The sequence below is a fragment of the Xenopus tropicalis genome, chromosome 3, assembly GCF_000004195.4.
Source record: "Xenopus tropicalis strain Nigerian chromosome 3, UCB_Xtro_10.0, whole genome shotgun sequence".
Classification (NCBI taxonomy): domain Eukaryota; kingdom Metazoa; phylum Chordata; class Amphibia; order Anura; family Pipidae; genus Xenopus; species Xenopus tropicalis.
In genome coordinates this window covers 47,696,683-47,708,843 of record NC_030679.2, presented here as the reverse complement: position 1 = coordinate 47,708,843, position 12,161 = coordinate 47,696,683, and the positions used below count along the sequence as shown (strand labels likewise).

Genomic DNA, 12,161 nt, shown 5'->3' with positions numbered 1-12,161 from the left:
TTTCCCATGGGCGAAAAAGTTTCCTGTGTGCCACCAACCTTGGTCTTAGTAAAGGGATACAATTTCATATACTTTTGTGTGGTTTTAGTCTCCCCCTCATTTCTTGTCAAAATAAGTCACTAACCTGCTGGGTTGCTGCATATGAGAACAAATGCTTTATAATTGTTTTTGGGGTGAGACTGAGCTAGAATCACATGACAGTAAAATAGTAAATAGGCCCAGGTGTACTAAGAAACAAGCAGACACAAAAGTCACTGTTCTTTTAAAGTCCATTTGTATCAACTGTACCCTGCACACATAAAATAAACATGTTTTACATTGATTATAGCATCCCTTAAAGTTTGGGTTGCTTGGGGATATGGCCAGTGTTTTCAAGTAATACTGACTTGGTTTAAAGGTGTGCCATTAAACATTCCTATTCTCATTAAAAAAGTACTGATGCTAGAGCAGGGTGTTTAATTGCAGTGGGGCACCCTGCGTACCATTAACATAATGAACAATGTCATTAACAGCAGACGGCTGTATATCTTGTACTTTTCAAAACCCCGCTCAGCACAGGAATTTGTTCTGTTACAGGATTGCCCAAAATACAGCGTTATTTGCAAACCCCTTTAATTTCTCTGCTCGCAATGAGGAACGAATGTTATTGCTAACATTCTGGGAGTAAAAAAATAACAGTAAGAAAATATTCAGATAAATATACTGTAACTTTTTTATAAATATGACAGAATTTTTTTACTTCTAGTTAACACTGTTTAAAACTGCTCCTGGCTTGGATCTCAGGGGGGTTTCAAGCAATCTCACACAACAAACCTGACAAGTCTTCCATTGAGAGAGATCTCAGATTAAGAAGGAAAGGTGTGAAGAGGAGACAGGGCCAGGGATTTGAGCCATTAAACTCCCAACATATGAGGTGTTAAACAAACACTCATCCCTTCTGAGGTGAATGGTACTATATACACATGACTTGGAGATATCAGAGAATGGCAGGTCACTACCTAAACACATCATCTCACTTTACAATCCCTGAAATTCCCTCAGGTGCTTAAAGCTTTCAAAGAGGATCTTTTACAGTCAAAGCAACTTAATGGCCCTAAATGGGCCAACACTAAAAAACAGGATTTGGCTGAAAGGCCAGGAGGCCTGATGGTCATGGTATTTATGACGGATACCGTGATAGCCCTGCAGCCTCACAACAACAAACACAGATAACAGCACAAGAGACAGATAAAAACAAGAAGCAGACAGTTCCTGACAAGTGTGTTCTAACACAGGGGTAATTGCCATTCGCTCAGGGCTAGAAACCTCTCATTAGTAAACTGCACTAACCTGATCATTAGAAAGGGCAAGCGTGCAATAAATCCATCAGGTGATTGCACAGAGGGGTTATGGAGGTATTTGGTACTCCATTTATTGTCAGGTTTAGACACCTTTTTTTAAAAGCATACTTAAGAGTTTAAGTGATTAGACTTTAAAAAAAATGTTTCTAGCAGATGGTAATGTATGATTTTTGGTGTGAGGGATACTTGAGGATACGTCTTCATACTATGAGTGCACCTAGAGACCCATAGGCCCAAAGCAAACATTGGTGTAAAGCCCTGTAATTACCATACCTAAGTACATATGACCCTAGTGACCACCAATTAGTTAATGCTGCCCCATATACAGTATACACCAATATATTTCTGCATATGCATGTTGCATTGTAAGATGTGCCACCCCCTGCTATTTTTTTTTTTATCTCATTGTGGGCAAATATACTATTATATAGGGGACATATATTAGGAAAACTGAAATTGCTTGGTTGTCATTTTGCAGAAATGACTTTCTGAGTATTAACAAAGTGTTTTAATGGTGGAGTTTGCAATCTAAATCATTGATCCCCAACCAGTGGCTCAGGGGCAACATGTTGCTCCCCAACCCCTTGGGTGTTGCTCTCAGTGCCCCCAAACCAGGTAGTTATTTTTGAATTCCTGACTTGGGGGCAAGTTTTGGTTGAATAAAAACAAGATTTACTACCAAATAAAGCCCCTGTAAGCTGATAGTGTGCATAGAGGCTGCCTAATAGCCAATCTTAGCCCTTATTTGGCACCTCCATGAACTTTTATGGTGCTTGTGTTGCTCCCCAAGTCTTTTTACATTTGACTGTGGCTCACGAGTAAGAAAGGTTGGGGACCCCTGATCTAAATTGTAATCAGCTTGTCCATGTGTAAAGTCATATCACATTCTCAGTCTTTTGCCACTGAAGCAGTGTGACTAAACAGATCCCTGGCAATAGGCCCCAGAGTGGCCAAATTTCTTGTGTCCTATACTTTTAAAGGCAATGGCACACAGTAAGATTTGTCACCCTCAATAACTCTGTGCAACCATGGGCTATAAATTGCATAGGAATCGGCACAAGTAAAACATATTACTCACATTGATCAAACGTAATCATTTCGAGCTACTTCTAAGCCAGAGGTAATATGTTTTCTATGTGGCGATCCTCATGTTATGCAATGGCAAGGCATTTTCAGGAGATTTACCGTGGGCAACAAATCTTATCATGCAATGTTGCCAAATCTTTAATCTGTTACAATGATTACACTGATTGGCATTTCTTTGATGCTCCAGAGACATATCAATGAATGGATTTTATTTTAACTGTTGAGAAGGTCAGTGACCTGACTTAAGAGAGAGGAAAAGGAAACAAATGAATGTATCAACCTCAGTACAACACAAAGCAACAGAACAAAGTCGTTATTTGTAGTCTACTATGAAAATGATACATTTTGTGAAGATGGGACTTCCATATGAAAAAAAGGTGCTATGTGCACAAATACATGTGATTGTTCCCAATATCTTATTTATTCATGGGGTTCTACTACTTAAGAAACAGTGTCTGCTCCTTTGTCCTTGTATTGTACCTTCTAATTTGTGGCATGTGCACAAAAATGATCTTTTAATCACAGTTTTTAAAAACTGCGCACTCTAGCACACAGCTTAGACATTTTTTTCCCCATCTCTTGTCCCTCTGGGGAGAAGCTCATGAGTGCCCCAGGGTGCAGGTTATTGCTGACATGGGCTGGAACTAGGGGAATGGAGAAAATGGTTATTAGGCAATCTGAAAGTCCCCAAACAGGCCATTAGAAGAAAGTAATAAATGATCTATATGGGGAATGTAATATATGTCACTAACGGAAAAAAATGGTTGCAATGGGACAAAATTTTAGCTTTGCAATACATTTTGTGTTTGTGTGACAGAAAAACATTGTTTGCAAACCCTGTGCATATCTTGTGACAGGAAGTTTGTGACTGCAATTTTTGTGCGCAGTGTATGTGAACCTACCTATTTTTCCATTAAGATTTAAGCAGGTGTTAAATATTCACAATGTAATAAATGTTTAGTGGACAGTATTATATTGTGAGCGGCACTAAACATTTACAAAACCTCATTTTACACAGCTCTTGCAATTTCTATTACAACCCCCCTAAAAAGTCTTTATTCTTCAAGCCCCTTTTTCTCTTTCATTAGAACTAGAGCTAGGCAGCAAAGGCATCTGCCTCGGGTGCAAATAAGGACAGGGCAATTCAGAGGCAAAGAAGTAAAGGTAATCGGCCCGTGTATGGGCAGAACCGAGCGGCTTGGCCGACCGATATCTGGCCTGAAATTGTCCAGATCTCAATCAGCCAGGTTAGAAAATCCAGTCGGATCGGGGACCACATCGGCTCGTTGATGCGGTCCCCGAACCGACTGCCCCATGGCCGCAAATGTAATTATTATTTTTTTTTAAGCTACTTGCTACCTGATATCGCCCACCCGTAGGTGGGGATATCGGGTGAAGATCCGCTCGCTTGGCGCCAAGCGAGCGGATCTTATAGTGTATGGGGACCTTTAGAGAGCGAATGAACTACCAGTGGGGGAATCAGGACTGGAACAAGGGGTAGAAAGAAGAAGCACCTTTATCTTAATGTTCAGTACTTTTACCTGAGACCACCCTTCTTGAAGTTTTTAGCAAATATATGGTAGTTCCTTCCAGTTAACATTTGTAGTCTGGTGATAATGAGATTTGTAAGTGAAACCAGACAACAATCAGAGGAGGCAAGAGTCATGGGCTCCTTATTTTAGATATTTAGATATGTTGCTCTGTGTCAAAACAGCTACAACTAATGCCACCTTCTCTGTTTTAAGTATTACTTGCCATAGCTTATATGGAAAAACTGTAATTGCAAATCATTTAAACTGTCTCTGATACACAGGTTTGTGTTATAACATATTCTTGATTATTGATCAGTGTTTGTGCAATCTATGCAATAAGCTGATAAGAAAACAAATCACCAAAGAATGAAACCAGTCTCACCCAGGACAGCTGGTTCCAGAGGCCTCTGTAGACAATTCAGCAGCTTTTGGTCTTATCAGAACAAACAGTCAGATTATAACCACCATCATTACAAAGGGAAAAGAACAATAAAAGCAAGAATCTCTTTGATAACCCAAAGCCACTGCAGTTATGTTCTGGAGCAGACTGAAAAGTGGAGTGATAGTGTATGTGCAAAGTGACTCAGTCTCCAGATTGCCCCATATCTCTCAATGTATGACTAATGTAGCCATTCTAATGAATTAAGGCAATGCCACATGGGACATTTTGGGGTGTTTTAAAATAGAGTAAACTTACAGCACCAAACTGTCCAAAATCACCATCCATTGCTTTCTATGAAAAATGAGTGCCATGTTTTCAGATGAGAATACTGACAAATGATTTCATGACATCCTCATAGGTGTTATTGGATGGTGGCATTTTTTTATCAGCTTATTTCGGCAAAGTCCATCTTGTGACATTGCCCTAATGCTAAGATTGTCATGTTTTTGGGATCTTGCGAAAAACATACCATGTTGTCAGGAACAAAAGGATTCTGGCCAAACTGCATTAATGAAACACTGGGCCATGGGCTACTCATACCACCTCTGCCTGGACAGAATGTGTGATTTGTATTCGTTCATATTGGGCCAAAAGATAGGCAGGTTAAGCCTGATATAAAGCACTAGTCAATGTCAGCTTGTAGCAGCCCCTGTGGCATGTGCCACATTACTAGTAAAGTTTATGCCAGACAGGGCTGGTTTTCACATGGAGTAGACATCGGTGCCAAAACATACAAGTATGTGTTTTGGAACTAAAACCCACTCCCTGTGCCTGCACCCTGACTGACTCAGTTGCTCTGGGTGCACACAGGGAAAAGCTGATGCCAGTTTAGAAGTTTATTCTCAGCCTGTATTTATCCACAAGAATCAGGCTTGTCTGGCATTAGGGTCTAGGATAAAGCCTCCAGTGTGCAATGCAAGTGTTGTGACCGTTATAGTTGATTCAAAACGCTTTTAGTTAGGGTTTGTCAGAACTGTCTACGATAATATAAACTGTGTTACTATGAACATAGCTGGTTTGGCTTTCTTCCATCATTGAAGGAAAGTAGAATTTGTTCTGTATATAGTTCGTACAAAAAACATTTTTTATGTGTTTTTACTTTATCCAAGATTATTGTGTTGCCACCAAGCCCCAAATCCCAGAAATCAAGTGCTTTGTGTGGAGAGTAATGATAAGGGAGCACTGATTAGAGTTATTGATCAGCTTTGCATGGCATTTACATTGTTCTATACCTGACTGAAGATAAAGGCTCTCTATAAAAGCAGGTAACAGGGATCTGCACACAATTTGTCTCTGCTAGTGACATAAGTGAGTTGTTTAACATAGACCAGTGTAGACCAATGTTCCATCCTATGGAGGGTACATGCCCACCTGAGAATTCTGGATCAATGGAGCTGCTGACCAACAAGTCCATGGTAAATATACAATTACAGTATATATATATATTGTAATACAGAGGGCACATTACCTGGGTGCTGTGTTATGTTTCAACAATAGTTGTGCAAAAAGATGCACAACCATGTATTTATACAGAAATAGCAAAAAAGGGGAATGTTGTATATATATGTAAGATTTTGATTGATTGATTTTTCTTTAACTATTCAGTAGAACATATTGGCATGTGCTACTTTGCACAGGGAGCTTCATGTGTTTATTAAGAACTGGAAGTTGCCATACCATACTGCTTGCTCTAACTAACAGAAAATTATAAAGCAGCTAAACAGTTATTAAATATGGCAGAATGCTTGTTAACTTTTGAAATAATCATGTTATAGTACAACCCTTGTTTGAGCAAAAATGTCTACAAAATGTATCTGTTGTTCAGAATGGGACATTTTGGAATGTCTGAATGTGATATTTTTCCAATATACAGCTATTATGTGAAATCGTCTGTTGTGCCAGTAACATCTTGTCATGTGATTTATATTTCTACCTCACTCCTTACGCTAGCCCCAGACAGCTGCTAACCACACTGCTCAGAAGTCTGCCAGTAGTAGTGTAGTAGTGCCAAGCAGTGTGATAACAGCCTTTCTAGCAACAAAGGCAATGGCAAATAAGGCATTTGTTCCTCTTTATTTTCAAGTAGCCACAATATAAGACCATAAAGTGCCTGAAACCACCTCCCAAAAGTTGCTTAGGAATGTGCCAGGGCTGTGTCCTGAAGTGCAGGCAGCTGATATTTTTTAATAAGCAAAAAAAGCACTACATTTGATACCTGATACATTTAAGCCTGATGGCATATTGTAATTTGTGCACATAGTAATTTTATTTGACACTCTGCGCTGAGAAAACTATTTCTGAAAGTGAGCCAAGATGGTTTGCTTTGGGTTCAATTAAAGAAAAGAGCAGTTTCTGTATTTATACATTTGTGAATGTAACACACCCTTTCACACAAATAAGTTGCTTCTGGGCATTAAGGGGAATAGAGTTCCTGAAAGTTTTAAAAAAGAAAGTTGCCAAGTTAATTTCCAGGACCCAATGTCCTGTCCTGGGCATTTTTCCTGTAAAAAAAACTCTACAGGTGGTTTAGTCTCTTGATGTTGCCCCACAGCTTTCTGCTAACTTGTTGGCACATGTATTGTATCCTGGAAACTGCCCAATATATTTGAGTGTGTTGCCAAAGTGGACTCGATCAGGTTATTCAGACTGAAGGTCAAATGCCTTGATTGATGGGAAATCAGAGGTATACAGTCAGTGTAACATCATAGCATTCCTACCTTATAGGCCTGCAGGCTACCATTCTTTTCCAGGGTTGCTACAATTGTGCATCTATTGTGAACTTCAACCTCCAGGGCTTCATTTATTAAGACAAAGCCTGCATGTAACTGCATTTACTTCCATTTTGTTATAGGCATTAGAAACTCTAAAGCTCACAATCACAGCTCAGCAATAAGCTCTGCCACCTTTTATTATCTGCCAATTAGTAGCTCATAAGTCCATGGAGTCAACATACTCGTGCCTTTATAGTCTATAGCTGCAACATCTTGGAAAGCCTGCAAAAATACCACCAGTAATTACAATGGGAAATCATAGAGATGTGTCCTCCCAATTCTGTGCAAAGACTTACTAGAAAGCAATGCTTACTACCCAAGCAAGTGGGTAATATATATGCTCTTGGCTTCCTGTTGTAAGAATACTGCACACTACATTACATTTATACTTAAGTGTCATTTGGAGCCTTTTTCAAGGCATGAAAGTTTGTTGACAAGTGACAAATGTGTGTAGGAACACAGGATATCAATTTTCTGGGAAAGTACAAATTAAAAAGTCCAGTTAAATTTTCTTTACTTGCTCTTGCCAGCAGCAGGTTAGACTAGGACAAACTAATTAGAGCTTACAGTGGGACATTAATCATTTAAAACAATGCAATTCTGAAATGAGAAAAAAATATGGTTCACTAATAAATTACTCTGTATATAATGCCTAAATAGCTGCAGTTTATAGTGGTGTCAATGTGTACAGACCAAGAAGTCTTGTACTCACTGCCTGCTCAGGACAGGTATAATGTATAAGACTCCCTTGTGCCATATTCTGCAAAGCAAGTACAACCAGCATACCTCCGTATGCATCCTGGTGCGAGTATTTCGTTCTGTTTCTGCAAACAGGCAGAGTGAGGAATCTGCCTCAGAACCCACTTTACCAAGGGCATCAAAAAGCCACCCAGGTACCTTTAGGACTTAGGAGCTAAAAATTGTAAACTGGAAACATTTTTTACTGCAGAGAGCTTAGTTTCTTTCTGCAATGCTGATCCTGCACCCCTAAGCCCTTTATAACACAAACATGTCTCTATATCTGTTCTTGAATCGTTTTTCCTTAAAAAAAGAGATGCCCAGTTCATCTAATTAATGGTAATAAAAACATTTTCTTTATTCATCAGATGTCTGATAAACTTTTAAGTCTGGCCAGTCCAAAGCCACCAGCAGCCTTGGTCTGTAGGCAGGTGCGGGTCAATATACCCTCAGTTGGTGAGTATTATAACATGCCGGGAACCCAAATGTTTAGAAACAAAATTTAGAATTTAGATAAATCCAAATGAGATTCTATATGACTTTTATGCAAATGATTGATCCTTTCTATTTCTGCAAAGGAGCGTTTGAGTTTTGACAACCATATCATACTTACAATTCACAATCTAATTCTACAGGCCCCATCTGGTACATATCTATATGTTGGCTCCTTCATATCTACTTGGAATACACATGTATTAGGGAGATGAACACCTCCAAGGACATTACCTTTATGTCAGGTAAGTTGCAAAAATACTGCAATGTCAGATAGATATTTATTATGCAAAACAATAGCCTGGTACAAAATGGTTGAAACATAGGGGAAAAAAAAGAAAATTGAAATTTAAACTTAGTGGTGCAACTATCTCGCCCTTTAACCACACATACAGATGCAATATCGTATATCTAGAATCCCTGCCATAAAGCAGGACAGGAATGGTGTTTTTGGAAGTAAAGACATTGCATAAATACCAAGAAATCCATATTGGTGGCAATCTTATTGGGTTTATTTAATATTTAAATGTTTTTAGCTGACTTAAGGCATGGTGATCCACAGAACAAAAAACTATCTAGAAGAATAATCTGTCTCAAGAATTCCTGCCATATATTGAGATATAATGATGCTTAACTATTTTTTTCCCCAACAGCCATTCAGGTGTTATTAGCCTTCTCCCTGGTGGCAATGCTTTTATTCACCCTCTCTGCAGTCCTCTCAACACCACATACTCCAGACACGGAGCATAAATATCAGAAAAAATCATCTTGGAGACATCTTATCTCAGCTCTAAAAAGCCAGAGCTACACCCTGCAGGCACTGGCGGCCTTACTTCTGACAAACAGCTACCTCTTGCTACAGCTCAGTGAATGGTTAGCCAAACCTATGAGCACTTCAGGAAATAATGGTAAGGATTCTTGTATATAGTTTGCCATGGTATTAAAACAATGACAAGAAACTCACTGAATAGGTTAATTGTTAAAACAGGAGCTAAATACTTTCCCTTAAAGGAACAGTAACACCAAAAAATAAAAGTTTTTTAAAGTAATTAAAATATAATGTACTGTTGCCCTGCACTAGTAAAAGTTGTGTGTTTGCTACAGTAACTCTACTATAGTTTATAGAAACAAGCTGCTGTGCAGCCACGGGGGCAGCCATTAAAGTTGGAAAAAAGGAGAAAAGGCACAGGTTACATAGCAGATAACAGATAAGTTCTGTAGAATACAATAGTGTTTTATCTGTTATCTCCTATGTGCCTGTGCCTTTTCTCCTTTGAATGGCTGCCCCCATGGCTAAACAGCAGCTTTGTTTATATAAATTTCTGGGGCAAACACACCAGTTGTACCAGTGTAGGGCAGCATTATATTTTATTCTTATTACTTTTATACACTTTCATTTTTTGGTGTTACTGTTCCTTTAAGTTTGTGGACTACTGACCACAGAAGTCATTGCTTAATGGCCTTAAAACATTGTCATCTTGGATAACTAATTTCCTTTTCTTTTTTAGGCACTGCTGATGTTGAGGAGTTTGGATCAAATGCAAGTTACTCTAAAAACAGTAACTGGATTACGCTACCCACTGTATTACCAGGAGATAACTTCACATACCTGCTGTACTGCATTCCTGTTCTTGTACCTTTGACCGTGCATTCTGTGCAACAGTCTGATGTGGTGTGGAAAACAGAAAAGCTCTGGGGTTTCTTGTATTCTGTTGTACTGCTATTGATAGGTATCAAATATTTGTCTTCCTCATTCACCTTTTACATTGTCAGCATTCTGGTCATTCCCTCCCCACAAATGCATCTGTTCAAAGGTTTTCCAGTGTGGATTCCAGTTGTCTATGTTACATCAATACTTATGCTATTTCTTTATTCAATTTTGCTAAAGATCTATGTAGAAGTTAGCTGCAGAGTTCCATCATCTGGTTTCCCAGCAACAAATTTAACTATGAGAAAGAAAATAAGGTCATATCCTTCTCCACTTGGAATTATTTTTACAACATTCCTTATAGTGGCCTGTGAAATCTTACCCATGCTAAAAATATATTTCTTGCTATCCAAGAAAACAGAGCACTTTATATTGTTTCTGTTTTCTTTCAACACTGCCTTCTACCTGGTGTGTGTCTCTGTGTCAGTTATGGCTATGGTGAGAAAGTGCCTTAGTAATAAAGTCAAAAGAAAGCCAAGGAAGGTTGGAAGTGGAGTTTGCCTGGCTAACTCATTTGTGTACCAGTCCAGTCCAAATGCAGCCAAAATGAAATACTCATATGCAAATAGTCTAGAAAAGATTTCACGGTAGTAAAATAATAAACAGTAGAGGGTCCATTCTTTTCTCTAAAATGCTGGAGTCCTTCAAACCATGAAAATCGGTTGGTGTGATGTATGAATGCTAACCCTTACCCTAAACTTGGACCCCATCTCAAGGCACGTGGGCTGATAGCAGGTGATACAAAGCAAAGCAACATCTCCACATAGACTTATTGTAGATAAGATGTGGAAATAAGGCTAATGTAAAGGGAGTAACTTGATATAATAAAGAATTAGATTATTTGTTTATTTGACTATTGGTTCTAAGGGTGAGGGGAAAAAGATCCACCTAAAGGGTTTATTTTATTTAATTAAGGCCTTCTTGTCTTACAAGCTTCCTAGGTCGAAACCTGGCCATTCCCATTTGAAAAATCACTTCTGGAATTAGTTCTACAGACATCTAAATACATTACTGTTTATATATATATTGGCACCTTAGGTCTATGAAGAAGTATGAAAAAGGAGTTCACTCCTGATTTGCATATGGTGCATTTCAAAATACTTGGTTATATTGTATTTATTAGATGTATATTACCTTGCTGCATGAATGATTTCAATAACTTAGTATGAGATATGATGAGATAGATATAGAATGGGCAGCTTGGTATGTCACAGTGAATTAGGTGAAATCCATGCTTGTAAAAGAACATGTGAAAAGGGTATTTTTAAGCTGTGCATATTCTTTTAACTCTTCATCCTTTTTCAGTCACTGTATTATTTATAATGTCCATATTTTTTTAATAAAACACTGAAATAAATCAGATTGCCTCATTGTGTTAGTAATTGTAATGGTATAAAAATAAGTTTATTAATAGTTCATCCGTTGGAATGATGGGTGGGTTCGGCTGGTTATTATTCCACCAGGAAGACCTGGCAAGGGATATGTCAAATAGTTCAACAGGACTTGTCTTCCCTCAGTTACAGGCTGTGTTTAATGTTTGGATAAATCTCTTATATTTTTGTTAGAAGCAGCCCCAGGGTCAAAACTAGAAGCCTGTGCTAGCATGTGCTGCTTACTCAAACCTAGATAGCCCCTGTCTTTTGAAAATAACAATGATTTGTAAATGTTCATGCATTAGTTTAGTAATAACTGTACCTATAGGGCAATTGAACTTCAGTCTCCTCTTTTAAGAACTAAACTCTGAACACTGATACTGTCCAAAGAAAGCTTTCAGGCAATCAGATCCCATGCAATCAGCTCAGTATGGGTTGCAGTACGTAAAACAGACTGAAGATGTCAAATGCACTAGTGCACAAAATTGGTGTCATATTGCATGAATCAGATTAAAGCAAGTGTAGAACTGGCCAGACCAAAGATGACTTTGATATAATTGGCCAGCTTGAATTCATTGCAATATATGGAGAAACAACACCTGTATGGGTAAGTGAAGAGGCCCTCGTGTCCTTATCTGTACTATACATCACCCATAAGGCTGTGGGTAAGTGAGTTAAA

General features: G+C 38.5%; 1 protein-coding gene across 1 annotated transcript; it reads left to right on the top strand.

Moving 5' to 3' along the window:
* The first annotated feature begins 5,675 nt into the window (after positions 1–5,675).
* Positions 5,676–11,469, top strand: LOC100490316. Its single transcript, XM_002936851.5, has 5 exons — positions 5,676–5,815; positions 8,278–8,365; positions 8,545–8,646; positions 9,055–9,309; positions 9,910–11,469. Exons 1-5 carry the CDS (start codon positions 5,741–5,743, stop codon positions 10,698–10,700), a joined length of 1,311 nt encoding a protein of 436 aa, XP_002936897.3. The 5' UTR covers positions 5,676–5,740; the 3' UTR covers positions 10,701–11,469.
* The last annotated feature ends 692 nt before the right edge of the window (positions 11,470–12,161 follow it).